At 57.8% G+C, this 21,894-nt stretch overlaps 1 protein-coding gene across 3 annotated transcripts in view; it reads left to right on the plus strand.

The window, feature by feature from the left end:
- Window positions 1-21,894, plus strand: part of ABCA3 (ATP binding cassette subfamily A member 3) — a 31,689-nt gene that overhangs the window by 5,644 nt on the left and 4,151 nt on the right. For all 3 annotated transcript variants that reach the window (XR_008579393.1, XM_054842907.1, XM_054842908.1), the window contains exons 3-28: window positions 3,361-3,625; window positions 4,180-4,307; window positions 4,418-4,583; window positions 5,970-6,229; window positions 7,002-7,118; window positions 7,707-7,827; window positions 8,358-8,531; window positions 9,188-9,369; window positions 10,572-10,718; window positions 11,070-11,199; window positions 11,945-12,099; window positions 12,966-13,121; window positions 13,443-13,653; window positions 13,918-14,068; window positions 14,772-14,870; window positions 15,069-15,261; window positions 16,130-16,433; window positions 16,775-17,048; window positions 17,670-17,874; window positions 18,373-18,592; window positions 18,826-18,984; window positions 19,480-19,652; window positions 20,113-20,247; window positions 20,383-20,577; window positions 21,402-21,589; window positions 21,695-21,865. Coding sequence is in view for 2 of the 3 variants with exons in the window: in XM_054842907.1 (XP_054698882.1) it covers window positions 3,361-3,625; window positions 4,180-4,307; window positions 4,418-4,583; window positions 5,970-6,229; window positions 7,002-7,118; window positions 7,707-7,827; window positions 8,358-8,531; window positions 9,188-9,369; window positions 10,572-10,718; window positions 11,070-11,199; window positions 11,945-12,099; window positions 12,966-13,121; window positions 13,443-13,653; window positions 13,918-14,068; window positions 14,772-14,870; window positions 15,069-15,261; window positions 16,130-16,433; window positions 16,775-17,048; window positions 17,670-17,874; window positions 18,373-18,592; window positions 18,826-18,984; window positions 19,480-19,652; window positions 20,113-20,247; window positions 20,383-20,577; window positions 21,402-21,589; window positions 21,695-21,865 (4,679 nt within the window). In the remaining variant the exon portion in view is untranslated. The remainder of the gene's footprint in view (window positions 1-3,360; window positions 3,626-4,179; window positions 4,308-4,417; window positions 4,584-5,969; window positions 6,230-7,001; window positions 7,119-7,706; window positions 7,828-8,357; window positions 8,532-9,187; window positions 9,370-10,571; window positions 10,719-11,069; window positions 11,200-11,944; window positions 12,100-12,965; window positions 13,122-13,442; window positions 13,654-13,917; window positions 14,069-14,771; window positions 14,871-15,068; window positions 15,262-16,129; window positions 16,434-16,774; window positions 17,049-17,669; window positions 17,875-18,372; window positions 18,593-18,825; window positions 18,985-19,479; window positions 19,653-20,112; window positions 20,248-20,382; window positions 20,578-21,401; window positions 21,590-21,694; window positions 21,866-21,894) is intronic.

Consider the following 21,894-nt stretch of genomic DNA (forward strand, 5'->3'; position numbering starts at 1 on the left):
CCACCATCGTCCTGGCATCCGCTCCCCAACTCCCTGCGTGGCAGCTGGCTAACGCTGAGGGATTTCGGGACCTCGGGGCCTCCTTGCCCTCTGACCGGCGGCGTCTCCCTGCTGCTGCGGCACCTTTAAGCAGCGTGCGGGCGCTCCTGGGTGGAAGCTGCGGCTCCGCTGGGACCCAGAGCCGACCCTGGCAGAGGGCAGCGGAAGAGGAGGGAGCAGAGATCGCCGCAGCCTGGCTTGACGCTTTCGGTTACCCTTCTGCGGATCAGCACGACGTCGCTTTAAAAAATAAACAAAAGGAAGAGGGAAGGGCTGGCTGGGCTGCCTGCGCCCAGCCTTCGGCAGAGCAGGCAGCAGGGCTCGGATGTGACCGAGGGGACGGGCAGCAGGTCTGGTTTGCAGCCAGGAGCGTTCTCTGCGGGCGTGCGTGATGGCCAGTCCTGTGAATCCCCCCGGTACACGTGCAGGACGATCCCCCACCCCCTCTGCAGGGGAACAGCATCTTCTGAGTGTGCTTGGGGTGGGGGCACCTCTCCTCCTGTTTTCTGAGGCCACGAGCTGACTTGGATCTACCGTGCTGTAATGTGACCTGGGGTCTTTGCTCCTCTCCACCAAAAAAATGTGCTCCCGATGAAGACACAGAGCTCCCAAGCCATCGTCACCCCGCTGTGAAGGTGGATGCCGGGACACGTGGCTTGCTCAAAGCTGGGGCGGCCCTGGCCAGGCAGAGGTGGTGATTATGGATGAGTGTCCCCATCACCTCTGGAACAAGGCAGCTTAAACGACTTCTGCGGCAGCGAAAGCATGTGCTGGTAAATGTGTATTAGCCTGCGAGTTCAGGGAGCCAGGCAACCGTTCTGGAGGCAGCCCAGGAGACTGAGAGGGGGTTAATACGATAGTAAATCAGCGGGAGGCAGCTGGTCCGCCAGAGCTGCATTATAAAACCATCAGACATCTGCATCGTTCGCTTTTATGAGCGTGGCCTTTGCAAAGGCTCCTTTTTCCCTGCCTGCTCGGAGCCAGGGCTGCCTGCAGCAGCGGCTCGTCCCTGGCTGCGCTCAGAGCGGGCAGCTCCTCCCCAGGGAAGGCCAAAGCGGGGTTTTGGCTTTGGCGGTGGGCGCTGAGTGCCGGGACGATGTGGGGAGCGGCTGTGTGGCTGTACGCCCGTGTGCGCCCTCCTGACAAACCGGCCGAGAGCCAATTCACTGCTGCTGCAGGGCGGGCTGTCCCCGTTCCCAGCAGGTCTGGGCTGGTCTGAGCTCAGGGCTCCGTTCCTGCCCCACCAGCGGCTCTGTGTGCCCTTAGTGTGCCCTTAGTGTGCCCCACTTGCTGCTTTCTGCCCCCCCATTTAAAAAATAAAACCTTTTTCCACTCTGCAGAGATCCCAGGAGGTATAAGTCAGCCCAGCTCAATGCTTGGTGTTTGCAGAGCAGAAGAAGCTTTTGTGGCAGCCGGGGTGCTGCCTCCAGCACGTGGTCAGTGCAGGCAGGAGAGCAGGCAGGTGAGGAGCCCTTGCAGCCGCGGGGCTGTGTCATGCCCTGCCTGCAGTGTGCTCACCCCGTACGGGCGCCTGGCGTCTGTAGGTGTGTTCGTTACGGCACGCAGCCCGTGGCTGTGCCCAGCGGTGATCTGGGCCGTGGCACCGGCGGCCGTGGGGCCAGGCAGGAGGCGGTTTAACGGCACTGAGTGTGCAGAGGTGTCAGGGAGGAGCTGCACCATCGCATTAAAAAGCAATTGCTGAGACAGCAGAGTTGAGAGAATAAACCTCTTGGTGCTCTTCTCGTGCGTCGTGGTGCTCTTCTTTCCAGCCCGGTGGAGGGGAGGGTGGAAAACTCCCTTGGTTTTGTAAAGCCTGGCTTAGCCAGAGCCCTCAGAAGAGGTTAGTGCCGCTGCTTCTGCTCTGGGCAGTGCTCCAAGTGAGCAGCACCATGAATCCCCGTGCCCAGAGCTGCTCCTGCTGCCGGGACAGCTCATTAGCTGGCGCCGCAGTGAGCGAGGTTTGGTGCTGCGCTGCTCTTGCACCCGGGCTGGGCTCAGGCGAAGGCAACTCAGTTTGTGAGGGGGAATAAGTTCACCTCTCCTCCCCAAACCTGCCTGGCCGCTGTGCTGAACGTGTGGGACTCCTGGCCGAGCTCTGGGTGCTGCCTCCATCTTCCATCCCCCCCGGCTGGGTGATGCAGCTTGTGGTGGGAGCAGCCCGGTGCTCACCGCTCCCCTCCCTGGAAGCAAGTGGGACCCTTGCAGTGATTCCGCGAGCAGAAACCCATCGGTCAGCAGTGTGTCCCAGCACCTGCGGTATAACGGATTGGGGGGTCTCACTGCAGGGACGTGGGTGTGCATGGTGCTGGTTGGGACCACTGTTCCCCCTGCCCCTCTGGTCAGAGATGACCCCTGTTCCCCTGGGACGAGCAGAGTTTTAAATGCTAATTAACCTGGGTTGGATGCTAATTAACCTGGGTTGGTGGTGGATGTTAGTGGCTAGGGGGAAGCCTGCAGGAGAGGCAGCCCTGGGAAACGGGCAGGGGCTGGAGGGTAAAATGCTCTGGCTTTGCTGCCTGGGTGCGTTCACCGGACTCAAGTTCATTGTCTGCTTGCTTGAACCTCAATTAAGGAAAAAAAAAAAAAAAAAAGAAACAGCCGCCGTGTTTAGTGCAGACAGGCCTTGGGTGGAGGCTGAGCTTGTGGGTACGTTCGTGCTGCCCAAGGGCACTGGTCCCTGTAGCCAGAGGCTCTGCCCGGTCCCATCCTGGGCTGGGACGCAGCGCCCGTGTCCTGCTGCCTGCGGCCGCTAAGCTCCGGCAGAAAAAACTTCATTGGCTGCAACAGCTTTGCCGCGCTCCACTTTACCTGGTCCCAGCCTTTCATTTAGTCACAGTATTTTTAGCTCCCAGCCCTGTTAAGCTTTGGGCAAGGTTGCTCTGCTTTGGCAAAAGCTGTTCCCTTCGCTCTTCCGGCTGCGGCTGGTCCCCACGGCGAGAGGTGCAGCGCTGCGGTTGCCTGCAGGAGCGGTACAGGCAAGCGCTGAGCGCTGCCTGCTCCTGGGCAGAGCCCCGTTGCACGGGGAAACAGCCACCGACCAGCTCAGCTCGTTCAAGCCCAGCAGCGTGACGGGGAAGGCTCTAAAGGAGGGTGGTGTGAGAGGGAGCGGTGTTTGGGGAAGGGGGCTGGAAAGTCCTGAGGGACGTGGGAACTGGCGCAGTGTTGTTCCCGGTCTCTGGAAAAACCCAGGTTGTGAAACCTTGTGAAATGCAAGACCGCTTCTGCTGGATGCATCCGTGTGCCCTGAACCCTCTCGCTGTGTTTGATCTACCTTCGATGTTTACATCTTCAGTTTTATATGTTGGGGTTTTTTTTCTGCAGAAACGGCAGATCTTGGTGACAGTCATCGAAATCTGCCTGCCGCTGCTCTTCGCCGCCATCCTGATAGCGCTGCGGCACCGGGTGCACTCCATCAGCCACCCCAATGCCACCACCTACCCCCCCGAGACCGTGGATGACCTGCCGGGCTTCTTCTACCGCCGGCACCCCAGCAACCCCTGGGAGCTGGCTTACGTCCCCTCCAACAGCAGCGCCGTCAGGAGCGTCGCCGAGGCGGTGGAGAGGGCTTTACCCATCAGCATCAGAGGTGAGCGGGGCCCGGGAGCTGCGGCTTCCACCCCAGAAATGGGTACGAATTTTTACTCCCATAAATCCTGATGCTCTGTTCCAGAGATGCAAAAATTTTCTCAGAACTTCAAGGCAAAGGTTTTATTTTTGTTTTACTAAAACTACAGGGTTTTGTTTTGATTTTTTTGGTCGCATTTTTTGTTACAGTTTCCATCTAGAAAAATATTCCCCTAAAATAGTTAAAGAAGGTGGCTGTCACTTCCCTGAGACAAAGTATTTTTGGAAATGTTGTTGCACAGAAAATTTTAGCGCTTTGTGTTCCAAAGTGAAGATGAAGTTAGGATTTTCTCTGAAAGGAGAGCTGACTCCTGCTCTCCAGGAGGAGCAATCCCCAGGGTGCCCCGCCGTGCATCCCATATAAATCCCCCGTGTCTGACAGCAGCGGTGTTTCCCAGCTCTGGCTGGAGCACATCCCTCGTGTCCTGGACCAAAACGCTATTTTTGGCGCTGGCCGAGCATCAGCCCGCGTTGCCGTGCTCCGTGCCCGCATCTCCGTCCTTCCCCCCTCCGCAGCTCAGGGCTTTGCCTCGGAGAGGGACTTCGAGGAGTACGTCAAGTCGGACAACCGCTCGGGCAGCGTGCTGGCTGCCGTCGTGTTCAAGCACCGCTTCCAGCACAGCGCGGCCCCGCTGCCCCTCCAGGTGAGTGGAGCCGGGGGGGGACGACGAGGACGGGGGGGGGGACACGGCGTCCTCCCGCCCTCTGCGATCCAGACACCGCTCCTCTCTGTCCCTTTGTCTGTCCCTTCCAGGTCGACTATGAGCTGCGCTTCAAGTACAGCCCCAGGAACGCCCCGCGGAGCGAGCAGACGGGTCTGAACCCCAACCTGGACCGGGACTGGCACACCAGCTACCTCTTCCCGCTCTTCCAGCTGCCCGGGCCCCGGGAAGCCAAATTTGCCGATGGGGGGACGCCGGGTGAGGGTCACCTCTGCTCTGCCACGGGCTATTGCGCGGCCAAAGAGATGGGCGTTACAGGGATTCCCTGAGGCTCTGAGTTTTTAAATAAATAGTTTAACTTATTTTTTAAATTAATCAAATTCAAATAATTTAATTAATCCATTTTATTTAAATATTTTAAATAAATATCCCATGCCGTCTTGGGCATCGCTGGCCTCTGGGTCCCTCTGCTGAGAGCAGTTGGATGCCAACAGATTTTACTTACTTGAATTTTTTAAATTTAATCTTTTTTTTTTCTCTCTTTTTAAATGTATTCCTAATGGAAAATTTATTTCCGGGTCCAAACTGCTCACGGTTTATTGTGCTGCTTAAATACTTTAAAAGTAAGTAGAGCGATTCTGTGGTTTGAGCGTAGGTTTTTAAGGAAAGCCAAACCACTGACGGAGCAGGAGGCAGCGGGGACGTTGCCAGAGGTTTAGGACTTGATTTTTTTGGGAGCTTTCTCTGTGGCTGCAAAAGGGATATTTCCCTCGGTTGGGTTTCTCCTTCCATCATTCAATATCGATGTCAAGGAAAAGATTTAGACGCCGAGAAAGCAGAGGAACAGGTTCTGCTCCCGCAGTGTAAATAAACCTGAGCCCAAGAGGACGGTATCTGCTGGCTCAAATGTTCTGCGGGACGGGGTGACCAGGGGCCAGATCAATTCCCTCGCTACAGTGTTTGTTTAGTAAATTAGTTAATATAAAACATTGTTCACGATCTCATATTCTTACCTTTTCCTTCTCTGTCTTGGTTGTTTTAAGCAGCTAACTTTCAAAATGCTTGTTTGGGGCTTTCTAAGCAGAATTTGAGTTTCTGTTCAAGTAACATGTGGCAGAATTCCCACATAAAAATAGAGACTGGTCGGGGAAAAAAAATTTCTCTGTTTTCTAATGCACAAAAATTTAAGCCAAATGTGTGAGTAACGAGATGTATTCGTCCTCACCAAAACCTGCGTAATATCCCATATTCTCTTGTTTTACCAAAAAAAGGGACCAAATACAAGCTCAGCGACATTGGTGGTGGTTAATGATGATGGACAATCTCCCCCCTTACAAAAATAAAGCCGTGCCTGCAGAAAGGCGACTGCAGTTTACATTGAGTGTTCCTGCCAGCTGCTTTTAAATGCTGATTATGAGACATCTGAATCGCTGTGATATAAATCCTTCCTGAGCCTCTGTGTCTGCAGGGATGAGAGGGAGTGTGTCGATAGCGATGTTTATTTTGCTTTTCCTATGAACGCTTTTTTTCCCCCTGTTCTTCCCAAGCAATCCCTCCCGCAAAGGCTGTTTCTCTCCTTCTGCCAACTCCTCCCTCCAAAGCCCAGACCCGTCTCTATTTCCCCGTGTCGTTTTGGCCGTGCAGGTTACATCCGAGAAGGTTTCCTGGCGGTGCAGCACGCGGTGGACAGAGCCATCATGCAGTACCACGCCAACGCCAGCTCCGCCAGCCTGCTGGAGAACATCACGGTGGTGGTGCAGCGCTTCCCCTACCCAGCGTACGTCAACGACCTCTTCCTCCTCGCCATCCAGAACCAGCTGCCCCTGCTGCTCATGCTCAGCTTCACCTACACCTCGCTCAACATCGTCCGCGCCGTCGTGCACGAGAAAGAGAAGAAGCTGAAGGTAACGTGAGCGGTGGGATGGCTGGGTGCTCCCCTCCCTCTGCGGCGTTTCCCAACGGATGCTGCCTTTAAATTAGGAACAAAATCCCCGGTGGGTTTGGAGCCAGCGAGCAGGAGGTGGGGATGGCAGCGGATTAGCAAGCCCCGGGGAGGAATGTCGCTAATCCTGCCGCTGGGACGCGGCTCGGTTCTCCTTGCCGTGCGGCCGAGGCTGCTGGGCTGAAGGAAGGGCTGGTGTGTCTCTTGGGCTGGGAGGTGGCGTGGAGAGACGGCAACACTCCCGGGTTCAAGGGTTTTGTAGATTCCAGAGTTTGGTGCGTGGGAAGCAAGATTTTTGTCTTCTGAATGTAGAAACCCGTGCGTCTGAGTTGTGTTGTGGGGGCGGTTGGTGCCCGCCTGGTGTGGTGGTTGCGACAGCAGGGCCGAGCGAGCAGGGCTTGGCTTCCCCTGCGCGGTGGGTTGTCCTGCCCGCTGCCCCGTGCCGGGGGGCCGTGGTGGCCCGGCCAGCATCAGCTGCTGTGGGTTTGGGTTCAGCTCAGCTCTTTGGGGAGATGTTCTCCAGCAGCGGTGACAGCCCCTGTCCGGGGAGGTGGGGGACACCGTGCGATGCCGAAGGCTGCACAGGACCACTTTGGTGGCACCTGGGGCTGCCACCTCCCTCACTAGTGCTGCAGGGCAAAGCCACCACCGCCCCGACCAGGGCCTCCACCTCGCCCTGGCCGTGCCCGGGGAGCGTGGATGCAGCTCTGGGTGACGGCATGACCCCCCCGCAGGAGTACATGCACATGATGGGCCTCAGCAACTGGTTGCACTGGAGCGCCTGGTTCCTTATGTTCTTCCTCTTCCTCCTGGTGTCCGTGTTTTTTGTCACCGTGCTCTTCTGCGTCAAGGTGAGTGTCTTTCCCCAGGCCACCATTCTGCAGGCCAGAAGCTCTGTGCTGGCAGGGCACAGGGATGACAAGGCTCCTCTGCCGTGGGCTGGACCGTCCTGGCATCTCAGGACTCCTCCACGTGCGTAGCAGAGGCTGGAGTTGGCCTTTCCTGGAGCGGGGTGGGCAGAGCTGCCCCCCACCGCTGCCTTTCACGGCAGGGGTGACCTCCCCAGGAGGGGGGCTGAGGGGTGGGAGCCCCACGGGCACCAGGGGGGCCCAGGCACTGCTATGCAGAGCAGGACCACCCCAATCCCACTGCCCTGCGTGCCCTTGGAGGGTTTCGAGCTCTCCTCTCTGCTTGTACCTGCACCGTGAGAAGCTGGAGGTGGCTGCCTGGCTGCTGAGCGAGGTGTCCCCTGCCTTTAGACCCTGAGTCACACGAGGGCAATCCATATTTTCTCCCTCTGGAGTGGTCTAGGAGGGCCTGGGCATGCTCACCCACCTCAGTTTGTCTTTAACCCATGGAGAACGTCAGGTCTCGGTTGCCCACGCGTGCCAGCCATGGCCGGCTCAGCAGCCCTGGGTGTAACCAGATTTTCTCGGTAGGTGAGCGAACAGGGAGCGGTGCTCACCAACAGTGACCCCACGCTGGTGTTCGCCTTCCTCGCCATCTTCTCCGTCTCCTCCATCTCCTTCAACTTCATGGTGAGCACGTTCTTCTCCAGAGGTGAGTCCCTCCCCAGCTGCCTCCTTGCGTTGCTGACCCGTGGGGCTGGGGGGAGCGGTTTGGGCCTCGTGCTGTAAAATCTTTGGTTAATTTTGGTTGGGAGGCAGCTCTGGAGGCCATCGGTCCATCCTGCTCAAAGCAGGGCCAGCTCCAGAGTTACGTGAGGTTGCGCAGGGCTCTGTGTTGGATAACTTGCTTCGGCATGCGGAGTGGGGGCCTTTCTTCCCTTTTTTGGCTCCATTTTCCCCACGGTGCCTGGGAAGAGATGTGTGCACTGTCACTTCCCAAACCAGACAAGCTCATGTGTTAGGGCCCCAAGACGCTCTGGGTGTCTCTGCCCACCACGGGGTCGGGCTCCGGCACTGCTCCTGCCTTGCCATGGGACATGGGCATGTCCTCATCCTGCCCGCCCTGTAACCACACTTGGTGCAAAAGGCTTGAACCTCCCTGGATGGAAAGGTGCTGAGAAATATTTGGTGGCATCACCATATTATTGACATTTTCCCTCCTGCTTTTCTCTGTGCTTGCAGCAAACGTCGCGGCTGCTGCTGGCGGCTTCCTCTACTTTTTCTCCTACATCCCTTACTTCTTCATCTCGCCCCGCTACGACCTGATGTCCCACAGCCAGAAGCTGGCGTCCTGCCTCATCTCCAACGTGGCCATGGCCATGGGGGCACAGCTTATAGGCATGTTCGAAGGAAAAGGTGAGCAAGTGCCTCCTGTCCCTCAGGAGAGGAGCCAGCCTTTTTTTTTTGTGGTGGGTTGGGACTGGCTTGCGTGTGGTGTGAAGGATGGAAGGAAGTCAGGCAGAAGCACTTTCCTGCTCCTAACGAGAGCAGGAGGGCTAATTGCTGATTGCTCCTGCAGGTCGTATCAGCACCAGGGCTCTGCCCCTCCAAACCTGTGCCCCTGGCAGTCTGGGCGGTGCAAAATGCCGTCATCGCTTTAATTACAAAGCAAATTCTGTTCTAAGGGATGGGAATCCAGTGCATTTCCTCCTTCCCAATATATATCTGTAATTTCTACATTAATAAGATTTTGCTGTAGGTTCCAGCAGAGGCCATGATTTTGCCAAGCGATGGCACTAGAAAGGCGGCTGCGGTGACGGAGGAGCAATGGCTGGCGAAGAGATTGCTTCTTCCCCGGGCAGCTGCAGGGGATGTGACGGAAGAAGCGCGATGGGGTGGGGACCCTCGAGATGTCAGCACGCTTTCTGCTGCATCTTTTCCCTCCATCTATAGAAGGGATTGTAGAGCCGTGCACGTGCTCCTCGTTACCGAGCAGTGAATTAGGACGGTCTTGGAGAACACTTTGTCCTTCTGGGGACGCAGAGGTAGGCAGTGCCCCGTGTGCGTTGCAGGGACTGGCATTCAGTGGAGGGACCTCATGAAGCCCGTCAGCGTGGACGACAACTTTACCTTAGCCCAAGTGCTGGGGATGCTGCTCCTGGACTCGGTGCTCTACGGCGTGGTGGCCTGGTACGTGGAGGCCGTCTTTCCAGGGGAGTACGGCGTGCCTCAGCCGTGGTACTTCTTCTTGACGGTGAGCACTGCTTACGCACCCCTTCCAGCGGGCTTGATGGGCATCACTCGGGGACGGTCCCCGCTTCCGTGCTGCAGTGGGCTGGACTAACGTACGAGGGTGGCACCATCTGGCCTCCGAAATCAAGGGGTCTGCAGCACGTCCTCAGTAAAGGCTGATGCAGCTGGATTTTTTTTACTGAATATGACGGTCGTCTTGGCTTGAAATCTTTGTCCTGACGCTCGTTGGCCTGCAGGGTGTTGTTAAGTGTCTGGAGAGAAGCCCCGGGTGCGAGCAGCCAGATCCAGTCATTTGAAACTTCCCGAGCGCTGCCGTCGGGGTGGACCTGGGTAGTCTGCGTCCCGCCGCCAGCCCCCACGTGCCAGTGCCAGGGTGACGACTGTCACCCCGTCAGCTGAGCTGCCCTCGCTCTGCCAAGACAAATGCTTGGCATCATCTTCAGCGGCCGTGGCAGCGGTTACAGCAGCTCAGCTGCCTGCTGAGAATCCTTTAAGCCACAGCAACACAATCAGTTTTGATCCTGTGGCCGTATCCCTTGTTATTTGTTCGGGAGATTTTTTTCCTCCTCCCCTCTGAATTCCTTATCCCAGCATGGTTTCACTCCAGCATCCCGCTCTCTCCTGCAGCCGGACCCGGGTAGCAGCGATACAGCTGTCTGCCAAAAGCCGCAGCAGGATGCTGATTGTGGGCCCAGGAGTTGTTGAATTGCTATTTCCACAGGGATTTGAGATCCCAAACACTTATTTTCATTCCTAGAGGGCCAGGTCACATAAAAAACCCGCTGTAATTGCAGCAGCCGGACCCCAGGCATTTTGTATTTAGTCTTCGTCAAGGTTTTTAGAGGGGATGATGATCATCCATTGCGTGGGCTTTTCTGGACAGGGTGCTTCTGCCTGAGCAATTTTGCTTCTCATCAAAGTACTGACCTTTTCATGGGAACGAAGACGAGGAAAAGCTGTCTGTGCAGTCCCGGGCAATCCTGCTGAAAGGGAGAACCAGGGCAAGGCAGGAGGGTGGGATGAGCAGTCTCATCCTTAGACCTGCCCGCTGGAGATGGGCTGGTTGGCAATTCCCAGGCCAAGGAGGGTGGTCTCGCAGATCCCTGGCAGCCGACTGCGTGGGAGGAGAGTGGGTGAGGCTGGGGAGAAGAGATGATCTCTGCCTGTGCCTGAGTTTATCTCTTTCTTGTCGTCTTCCATCAGCCCTCGTACTGGTGCGGACGCCCCAGAACTGTCGTGGGAAAAGAGAAGGAGGAGGAGGAGGACCCCGAGAAAGCCCTGAAGAGCCAGTACATTGAGGAGGAACCTGCTGACCTCGTGTCAGGAATCAAAATAAAGCACCTTTCCAAGGTACCGACTGCCCGGCGCAGCACACACATGTCGTAATGTTGTTTTTGTAAAAACTGCTGCCTGCAGGCAGCTTCCTTATCATTTCGCTGCCCTCCTCGCCTCTGGCTGTGTTTCGTGGGTGCTGTAAGGCAGGTAAGGCTCTTCCTCAGAACCGGCTGCATTTTGTAGCAGGATGAAGCGTTAGATACTTGCAGGTGCAGTGACATCTATATTTAACCTGAATTAGACCTGTTGTCTAATGCCAACACAACGTGAGCCTCGCAGGCTTTGACTGCCGGGTGGAACGGAGGGGACAGATCTGAGAGCGCTTGCCTCAAGGGCAGCATCAACTCATTAATGTGATCTCTGCAGGTCTTCAAAGTGGGAAACAAGATGAAAGAGGCAGTCAAGGACTTAACGGTGAACATGTACGAAGGGCAGATCACCGTCCTGTTGGGACACAACGGTGCTGGGAAGACCACCACCCTGTCCATGCTCACAGGTGGGAGCCGCGTGGGGCTGGCACATTGCAGGGAAGGGCTGATGGCTTGAGTTGCAAAGAGGAGCTGAACCCCATCTCTGAGGTTGGGGAGGGGGTTTTGCTCTTCCCTGGAGCACCTTCAGGTCACTGAGCTGTTGGCCAGGGATGCCGGGGTAGTGAGAGGCATGTCGCTGCCTGGGGAGATGGAGGGGGTCCCTGCTCAGCCCTCCGCAAGAGTGGGGTCGGCCGATGGGGAAATGGCAGCCAGTCTTTGTGTTGGAGAGCCCCGAGAAGAGAAAGGACCCGCTGTAGGATGGGTCTCTGCAGGCTTTGTCATGATAAGGCAGAGAGGGCACGGGCCGAGAGCTGCTCTTCAACATTCTTGAGCTGCTGAGCTCCGGGCAGGCTATTTTGGCGTGGTGGCCATGGAGACCTTTGATGGTCCTCTCTTCCCTGTTCTCTGTCACTCTGTGCTGCTCCTGCCAGCCCAGGGTGCTCACGGGACCCGCTTCACTCCTTGCCTGCCCGCTCCGGCAGCGCTGCCAGGTCCCCCTCCCGCCTATGGAGGCCCTGCAGCCCACCCTGCGGGCGGCAGGAGAAAGCTGCCGTGCCCCAGCTTGAGCAGGAGACTGGCTTGCTCCGATTTTTGGCAGAAAGCTGCGTGTGGGGGGGAAGCTCAGCAGGACCCCTGCCTTTCCACTGGCTCTTTGCCTCCTAGAGTTATCCTCTGCCCCAAGCCAAGGCTGCTGCGTCTCGCTCCCCCCAGGTCTGCACTCTCCGACGAGCGGGCAGGCGTACATCAATGGCTACGAGATCTCCCAGGACATGGTCCTGATCCGCCGCAGCCTGGGCCTGTGTCCCCAGCATGACGTCCTCTTCGACAACATGACAGTGGAAGAGCACCTCCACTTCTACGCAGGGGTGAGCACGGTGCTTTGGGGGGAGTGCTGCTGGGCCCCCGGGAGCCAGCCCTAGGGGAGGCACCCTGCAGCCACCCTGTGCCTTCCTGAGGCTGGGAAAGCATGGTGAGATCCATCAAGTGGGTCCACAGGAGGCCACAAAAACGATCAGAGGGTGGAGCACCCCTCCTATGGGGACAGGCTGAGAGAGTTGGGGTTGTTCAGCCTGGAGAAGAGAAGGCTCTGGGGAGACCTTAGAGCCCCTTCCAGTCCCTGAAGGGGCTCCAGGAAAGCTGGAGAGGGATGGTGACAAGGGCAGGGAGTGACAGGACAAGGGGGAATGGCCTGAAGCTGAAGGAGGGGAGATTCAGACTAGGTATAAGGAAGAAATTTTAATGCTGAGGGTGGTGAAACACTGGACCAGGTTGCCCAGAGAGGTGGTAGATGCCCCATCCCTGGAAACACTCAAGGTCAGGTTGGATGGGGCTCTGAGCAGCCTGAACTAGTTGAAGATGTCCCTGCTCACTGCAGGGGGTTGGACTAGATGAGCTGTGAAGGTCCCTTCCACCCCAAACCAGTCTGGGATTCTGTGATGAGCAGAACAACCCTTGCCTCCTCTTTCCACCTCATCTGCAGGCAGGAGCTCCCTGCTTGGCTGATGGAGTAGTGGAGGGTCGCGTGGCTCTCTGGAAACCCCCACGCCAGCTGTGCCAGCTCCCTCGGGGCTGGGCAGGAGCCATCTCTGTGCTTCCCTGCTTTCCTGCCTGGGTGTGGAAGAGGGAGTGTGGTGGGGTTCAGCAGCCGGTGGCTGATGTGGTGGGAAGGTCTGTTGCCAGATTCACTTACTGCTGCAGGCCGGCTTAACCCTCCCTTCCCCCTGTCTGGCAGCTGAAGGGGTACCCCCCCTCCAAGTGCCCCGAGGAGATCAACCACATCCTGAGGATCCTCAACCTGGAGGACAAGCGCCGCTCTCTGACCAAGGCACTCTCTGGCGGCATGAAGCGCAAGCTCTCCATCGGCATCGCCCTCATTGGGGACTCCAAGGCAAGCATCTTCGGTGGGGCTCACCTCGAACCCTTCTCCCCTGGGGCCGATGCAGGTCCTTCCGGTGACTCTGAGGTTGAGCCAGTGGGAGATGCAGGGACATCGAGGAAGGGGCAGGAGCACCCCCACAAAGGGGGACAACTCTGAGGACAGTGTCCTAAAGCCGCCGTGCAGCTCTGCTGCCTGATAGCTGCTCCCCAAGCAAGATCGTCGCACACATGTTGCGAGGTCAAGGCTCCTTCTGGGCCCTGGCGTTGCCCCCTCGTGCGCTGCTGTGCCTCTCCCAGCCCTTTGTGTCCAGCACCCATCTCCTGCGTGTAGGTGGTGATGCTGGATGAGCCGACATCTGGGATGGACCCAGCCTCTCGCAGGGCCACGTGGGACCTCCTGCAGCAGCAGAGGAGCAACCGCACCATCCTGCTGACCACCCACTTCATGGATGAGGCTGACCTGCTGGGGGACCGCATAGCTATCATGGCCAAGGGCGAGCTGCAGTGCTGCGGGTCCTCACTCTTCCTCAAGCGTAAATACGGTAAGGGAGGAGCAGGTGGGTCGTGCTCCATGTCTTCTCCTTGCCAGGGAGGAGCAGGAGAAAGCGACTTGGCCGCTTGCTCCCTGTTGTGCTGTTCTGCCTCTTGAGGCCCATCCCCACGCTTGCTCCTGCATCGTGTCCATAGCCCGGGCAAAGCCATCGATGCTCTGCAGTGCCTTAGCATCCCTCTCTGCTCCAGCACCCCGGGGCCAGGCTGGGCCGCGATTTACCCTCCTCCTCCCCTTCTCTTGTGACTCTGCCCAGGGGCGGGATATCACATGGTGATGGTGAAGGAGCCCTACTGTAACCTGGGGGAGATCTCCCGCCTCATCTGTCAGTACGTGCCCAACGCCACCATGGAGAGCAATGCTGGGGCAGAGCTGTCCTTCATCCTGCCCAAGGAGAGCACGCACAGGTAATGGCATCGTCCCCTGCTTGCCCTCTCTGGGTGGGTCCCCTTGTCTGGGGGGACGCGCTGTTGCCACGGGCTTGCTGGAAAGGGGAGCTGCTCTCTGCGTCTTTGGGAAGGCGCAAGGGGAGGCGTGAGCCCGTGACTGCAATTGGAAAATTGTGTTCAGTTCTTCTTTTCACCACCATCCTCCCCTGTGTCTGCTGGGGCACCGACCTCGTGCCACGTGCCCACCGTGTCGCTGGCCGTGCAGCAGCTGCTGGTGGCTGATAGCTGGTGATGGCTGCACCGTGCAGGGCGGCACAAACAAGGACGAGTGGTTTGGCTCCAAAATCAAATATATGGATAGCTGGGGCTGCCTGTGGCAAGGAAGAGCAAAAGATGGAGCCCAAAAGCTGCTCTCTTGGGGAGGGTGGGGTGCTGAGCGCTGCAGGCAGCCCTGCTCCTGGCTGCAGGACCCATGCCCAGAGGGTCTTAACCCCTGAGTGCCCCCTCGTCCTCTCCTCGACTTTGGCCGTGCTGCAATCCAAGGGGATCCTGGGGACCCAGGGTAGTGCGTTGCACAGCTTTGCCTGCCATCCGTTAAACGCAGGAGGCACCATCTCCCTGGCACCCCCAAACAGAGGGCTGGGTCTGCTGCGTGGATCTGCCCTTGGATGCCAGGAGAGGGGCTGAGCAGCAGCATCTGACGCCTCGCTTCTCCGTTCAGGTTTGAGGCCCTGTTCACGGAGCTGGAGCAGAGGCGGGAGGAGCTGGGCATCGCCAGCTACGGCGCCTCGGTCACCACCATGGAGGAAGTCTTCCTGAGGTAGGCAGGAGGGAGCCGGCCCTGGTGGGTTATCATCTGATGGTGAGCAGTCCCCATGTGCTTTGGCGACGGCCGTGTCCTACACAGCTCTCCGGGGCACGTGTTGGGTTTTCTCTCTTGGGTTTGACTGCCTCAGCTCAGAACAGGTTGATCCTGCCTGGGTCAGTGTTTCATCACCCACTTTCCCTCCTGGTGCAGGGTTGGGAAGCTGGTGGACTCCAGCATGGATATCCAGGCCATCCAGCTGCCTGCTCTCCAGTACCAGCACGAGAGACGCTCCAACGACTGGGCCATGGATGACTCCAGCAGCCTGAGCGGCATGACAGATATGACGGACGACAGCGGGGCGCTTATTACGGAGGACTGCTCCAGCATCAAGCTCAACACTGGGGTGAGTGCTGGGGCTGTCGGTGCAGCAGGAACGGGCAGAGGGCACGTGAAGGGGGGTTTTGGAGCAGGGTTACCAGGTGGGGCCTTCCCGAGGCTGGTCTCGTTGCATGTGGTTTGGAAGATCAAATTGGAATCCACATCTTTAGGGCAAATTATTTTTAGGGTTATTGGGTTTGGTCACTGCCATCCTCTTCATGTTAATCTTGAGGTCTACAGAGATGCTCTTGAAGGTGTCCCAGGTGATCTACAGTGGTTTTCACCTACTGTTGCTACATCACTTGGTTTTTCTCATCTCCCTCCTGGAAATCCCATCTTCCTTCCCTCTCCGAGCCTGCGTTTCAGATCCCTGGCAGCCCTTCACAGCCCACTGCTATGCACCTGTGATAAATTTCCCCGCACTTCTCAAGGGCACGTCTCAAAGGCAGAAGGAGAGAAAGATGTTTATGGGTTTAAAAAGCCAAGATGATGCTTTCAGGGGCCGGGCTGGGAGCTCGCGGGCGTCTCAGCCCAGTTGCTTTGGCAGACAGCCGTGTTGCAGTAATCCTATTTATGAATGCTGAGAGGTGGAGGAAGGTAAAGGTGATGGCTGAAGCTGCCATACCTTTAACACCTGAGATCCCAAAGCGACGGCGTCCCGTCGGGAAGCCGTGGAGTTTGAGGGGCCGACCTGTGCTGGAGTCAAGCAGCTGCCCTGCTGACGTTTTACAGGCTTGGCTGGAGAGCAGGCTCTGCTGCGGGCTCGTGGACCACGTGCAGGGCGGGGAGGTGGTTTTGGGGTCCTTCCCCCCATCAGCTGCGTGGGGTGATGCGGCCGGTGGGGCTGTCCACAGCTGGCACTGCTGGCGTTGACCTGACTTCTCCCCTCCCAGTTCTACCTGTGCTGCCAGCAGTTCTACGCCATGTTCATGAAGCGAGCCATGTACAGCTGGCGCAACTGGAAGATGGTGGCAGCGCAGTTCCTCGTGCCTCTGATCTTCACCGCCTTTGCCCTCATCGTGGCCAAGACCTTCCCGGGGCCCAGGGACTCCTCCCTGCTGAGGCTGACCCTGGAGCCCTACGGCCAGACCATTGTGCCTTTCTCCATCTCGGCCACCTCGGGTCTGTCGCAGAGGTTGGCGGAGCAGTACATGGAGCTGCTGGACGCCCAGCATCAGTCACCGCTGGAGATGCTAGGTGAGGGTTCATGGAGCACCCGTGGAGCAGGCGATGCCCAGTGGGGTGTGCAGGAACCACGGGCTTCTCCTGCCAGCGCCCTTGGTGTGGGTGGCTCAAGACGCCAGCTGCAGCGTTTCTGACCTATGCCCTTGTGTCCTTTCCTGCACGGGAGAGTCCCACAGTTGGCAGGACCCCTCCTCACCCGAGCAGAGCCGTGTTCTCCATAACCCTGCGTTTGTGGCCATCGTCGGGGCTAGGGCGGGCCACCAGGGCCGGGGCTGCTTGGGGTCTTTTCCAGTTGGCCCCAGTTAGCTCTCGTGCTGGAGCATGCTCGTAGCAGCCATGGTGGTGTTTGGCAGGTGGCCTGGAGGAGTACCTCATCTCAAGAGCCTCTGAGGAAGGGGGAGCCTTCAACGAGCACTACATCGCAGCTGCCTCCTTCGAAGGAGTCGGGAACCGCACAGTGGTCACCGCGCTCTTCAACAACCAGGCATATCACTCCCCCGCCACGGCCCTTATGCTGGCCGACAACGCTGTCTTCAGGGTATTGGCGGGCCCCAACGCCTCCATCACAGTCACCAACTACCCTCAGCCCCGCAACATCACCGAGAAGGCCAAAGACCAGCTCATGGAGTACGTCTGATGGCACGGCACTCGCTTTTCTGGGGGGCTTATGACTTCCATGAGTACAGATCGGCTCGGTTGTACCGGTGTCAGTGGAGGAGCCAGGCTGGAGCTCCTCAGACCCAAACGTAGCTGTGATTGCACTTAGGCGCTCAGGAGAGCAAAGCTGTGAGGATGACTTACCTGCCTGAGCCTGGCAGCCGCGTCACCCCGTGCACATACCGCAGTGGCTGGGTATTCCCCTCTAGATATTCATGGCTCTGGTTAGGGATGGGTTTTCCCTGGTGCTCAGAGCCCATTTCTCCACCCGGGAGCAGAGGGGACTGTATGACCCTGCACTTCACAAAATCCTGCATCCAGGGTCTCTGAACCTCACCTGTACCAGAGGGGACGTGTGTGGGACCTCGCAAAGGCAGGGCGGAGGTTTGTGGTGGGCTAGGAGGGCTGTGGTAGGAGGTGCTCATCTTGCGGAGATGCGCTTTCATTGTGGGGTGTTTCTTCTGCATGCTGGCTTGCTGGGTGAGGGTAGCCTCCAGAAGAAGCGCGGCGTGGGTGTGCTGTCCCGCATAGCCTCGGTGTCAGTCTGTCAAGCTGTCCCTGTCCTAACCTGCCCCGCTGCTGTCCCCACAGAGGCCAGACCGGGTTCGCCATTGCCATCAACTTGCTGTACGGCATGGCCTCGCTCGCCAGCACCTTCGCTCTGCTGCTGGTCAGGGAGCGGGCCATCAAAGCCAAGCACGTCCAGTTCGTCAGCGGCGTCTACGTGATCAACTTCTGGCTTTCTGCTCTGCTCTGGGACATCATCAACTTCCTCATCCCTTGTGCTCTGATGCTGGTGAGTCACCTCTGACACCCTGATGCTCTTGTCCTTCCCTTGGGTGGGAACTCTGGGTGCCGCTCCTCTGGGAGAGCTGGGATGTGCATGGGTGGGGGGAAAAGGATGAGGCCACCTGGCTCTGGCACTGTCTCAGTTAATAGCAAGGACCAGCAAGAAAGCTGTCCCTTGGTCCTGCTGGGAGCTGGGCCATGGCCAGCCAGCGGAGTCGGTTGGCTGCAGCCTCTGGCACCTGAACATTTGGGTATGGGCACTAGAAAATCTCAAACACGTGGGAGCATGGAGGGGAATTCCCCAGATCTGCCCCCCTGCATCCCAGTCTGCGGAAGGAGGGCTTCCCCTGGGGACAGGCGTGGGCTGCTGGTAGGAACCATCTGTGAAGGGGTTATCCAGGTCAGTGTGGTGCTGCTGTTACCTTGCTGCCTGGGCTGTTGAGACAAGGAGACATCGCTTGCAGTCAAGACAAACTTGCGTTCTCCTCGCATTGCTGTACCCCAGGTAATATTCCAAGCCTTTGACGTGCAAGCCTTCACCCAAGACAGCCACCTCGTTGATGTGATGCTGATCTTCCTCCTTTATGGCTGGGCAATCATCCCCCTCATGTACCTCCTCAGCTTCTTCTTCTCGGTGGCAGCCACAGCCTACACCCGTCTCACCATCTTCAACATCCTCTCAGGCACGGCCACCTTCCTCGCCGTCACCATCATGAGCATCCCAGGTGGGTCGCTGCCCTCCATGCCTGCCCAGCGCTGCACCCTGCCATCACCAAGATCCAGCCCCCACGGGGACTCTTTCACCCCAGGGCTAGCCAAAAAAACCTTATGACAGTTCATTCTTGCCCATTAAATGTGACAAAGTTTGTTGGTTTTCCTTCCAAACTTGGAAGTAGTAGGGTCTTTCTCTAAAACCAGCTAACTCCAATCTGTTGATCCTCCTGTGCTCCTCTTTCAGAGCTGGGCTTGGTGGACCTCTCCAAAACCCTGGATAAAGTCTTTCTGGTCTTACCAAATTACTGCTTGGGCCAATGCATCAGTGACTTCTACCAGAACTATGAGTTCATTCAGTTTTGTACCTCCTCCGTTGAAGCCATCTTCATCTGCAAGGCGTTCAGTGAGTCTCTGTGTTGGCCCTCACCTGCCCATCCCGCCCATCCCACCGTAGCCGCACTGGGGGGTCTCTGTGGGGTGGGTGGTGGATCTGGACAGTACCATGGGGCCTCTAACCCAGCCTGGGCAGTAGCTCCGGTACCAGTTGAAGACAAAAGCTGGGCAGCGTTTGACACTCAGTTAAGGAATTGTCTCCTTATTAATGATTTTGAGGAAAATGTGGGCCAGGGAAAGTTTCATAGCCAAGTAAAGAAACCCCAGTCCCAAGAGGGACTTGATCTCCTCTGCGTGCCTCCACTGGGTATCTTCTGCCAGATCCCCTCCAGACCTGAATCCCCTTGTGGGCAGTGTTGGAAAGAGCTGTGGGCAGGGAGCCCAGTGTGGGCTGGGCTGGAGCTGAGCCTGGCAAAGCTTTGGGCTCACAGTGTTCTCTGGAGCTTATCTCCCTCTCCACAGAGTGTGATTGATTCAAGTCTGATTTTGTTCCATCCCTGCTCAGATATCAGTTATCAGATGAACTACTTTTCCTGGGAGACGCCTGGGATCGGACGATACCTGACCTCCTTGACCATCCAGGGTTTCTCCTTCCTCTTCCTCCTTTTCCTCATTGAGACAAACATTCTCTGGAGACTGAGAGCTTTGGTCTGTGGCATCTGCAGGCGGCGGAAATGGGTGAGCTGAAGCATGTGAGAGGGAGAAGTAAGGTGCCATTGTGCCAAACCAAGCCCAGGAGTCCCTGCGACCTGGAGATGTGCCCATGTTGCTTGCTCAGGTCTTGTTTGAATTCTTGGGGTCTCTGGAGTCGCTCAGCTCCAGCACTCAGGGATGCAAATCCTGCTTCTCCCACCATGCAGGACAAAGTGTCACTCGTAGGTCCCAAACCCCACGGGCTGTTTGCCTCTTCACCTAAATCATCTTCCTGGGGGAGCATCCCTGGAGCCAGTTGCTCAGAGGGGCAGATCCTGTTGGATGCGTGGGTTGGCAAAGGGAGTGAGGCGTCCCCGGAGGTGGCTGATGGAAAGAAAAGGTGGATCCTGCCCGCGTTGGGAGCACTTGCCCCAGGTCAGCCTGGAGGAACCTACTTGTTCGTCAGCAAGCAGGTAGCAGAGTGTTTTTTCGCCCCTGTGTTTAGGTGGCACTGCTGAACAGGGTGTCTGTGCTGCCAGAGGACCGGGACGTGGCAGATGAGAGGAAGAAGGTTTTAGAGTCACCACCAGAACTGCTGTCATCTCTCAGCAGCCCTCTGGTCATCAAGGAGCTCACCAAGGTGAGGAGAGCGTGGCCCTTCCTGAGCACCCAGCTGCCAGCTGAGCCGTGGTCCCCACGGGGCTGGTAAAGCCACCGCTTGCCTTGGCGTGGCACCTGTGGTGACTGGCATGGCTTGCGCGTTGGTCTCTGCCAGGTCTACGACAGCCGGGAGTCCCTGTTGGCGGTGGACAGGATCTCCTTGGCGGTCAGCAAAGGGGAATGCTTTGGCCTTCTCGGCTTCAACGGAGCGGGCAAAACCACCACCTTCAAGATGCTGACTGGTGACGAGAGCATCACGTCGGGGGACGCCTTTGTGGATGGCCACAGCATTCTGGCCAACATCAAAAAGGTACCGAGGGCTGCGGGGACGGAGGGTGGCGTTACAAACAATCCTGCGTCTGCCTGGGCTGGGCCACCTCACAAGTGCCTCTGAGGAGGGCACGGTTGCAGTTGCCAGGGGTGGATGTAATATCCCAGGGACGGTGCGTCCTCGTCTGGCCCAGCTCTCCGTTATCCGGCCACCTCTCCACTGGGACAAGAGATGAAACAAAGCCAGACCTTGCAAGGGTGGCAAACCCTTCATCAAAGGGTTTAGCTCTGTAGTTGGAAATGTGAAAAATGCGAGTTAGTGGTCACAGTCGGGTGACGATCAAGAGACAAGGAGTCAGCCTTTCAGTTCAATCCCTGGGTACCTCTACCACAGTCAGCCTCAGACAACATCAGGCAAGGAGAACACGGTGAGGGTCTGCCCTAAAAACACAGCCCTGCTTGCTTCCCCCCCCCGGGACTCTGCCTTCTCTTGGGCTCTTGTCCCCAGAGGAACCAGGATATGAGGAAGGTACGGACCCTCCAGTGCTTTCCTTCTCCCGAGAGCCTGGGCTGCCTGAAATGGCCCCTCACAATGAGGAACCAGCTTGGGGAACGCAGCGTGAGACCACGCAGTTGCCGTCCTGAGGCACGCTGCGTGTCCATCCCCGCCAGACTGGCTGCTCCAGCGACGGGGGAATTTCCCTCTCGTTTCACCTGCGGTGTCAGAGCTGCTTTAAGCAGAAACCCTGCAGAAATGCATCAAAGCACTGTGGGTGCCAAGGCTTGCGCCTTCTGGCTTGGACACCTCCTTGCAGAGACCTGCCTGTGAGCTAATCATCCCTGTTGGGTTCCTCTTGCCCCAAGGTCCAGCAGCGGATCGGCTACTGCCCGCAGTTTGATGCCCTCCTGGACCACATGACGGGCCGCGAGACCCTGAGCATGTACGCCCGGCTGCGGGGCATCCCCGAGCGCTACATCGGCAGCTGTGTGGAGAACATGCTGAGAGGGCTGCTCCTGGAGCCCCATGCCGACAAGCTCGTGAGGACCTACAGGTGAGAGGAGGCATGGAGACACCCCATCCTCTCTGCCCCTCGTCTTGTGTGGCTCTTCCTGTGCTCACATCGGGTCTCTGTCCCCATTCCCATCTCCTCCTGCAGCGGCGGTAACAAGCGGAAGCTGAGCGCTGGCATTGCCCTCATCGGTGGTCCCCCTGTGATCTTCCTGGATGAGCCCTCCACCGGCATGGACCCCGTGGCCCGGCGTTTGCTCTGGGATGCAGTGACACGGACGCGGGAGTGCGGCAAATCCATCATCTTCACCTCCCACAGGTGACACTTGTCTGGGCAGGGCTCGGCAT

The sequence above is a fragment of the Grus americana genome, chromosome 15 (assembly GCF_028858705.1).
Source record: "Grus americana isolate bGruAme1 chromosome 15, bGruAme1.mat, whole genome shotgun sequence".
In the NCBI taxonomy this organism is placed as follows: domain Eukaryota; kingdom Metazoa; phylum Chordata; class Aves; order Gruiformes; family Gruidae; genus Grus; species Grus americana.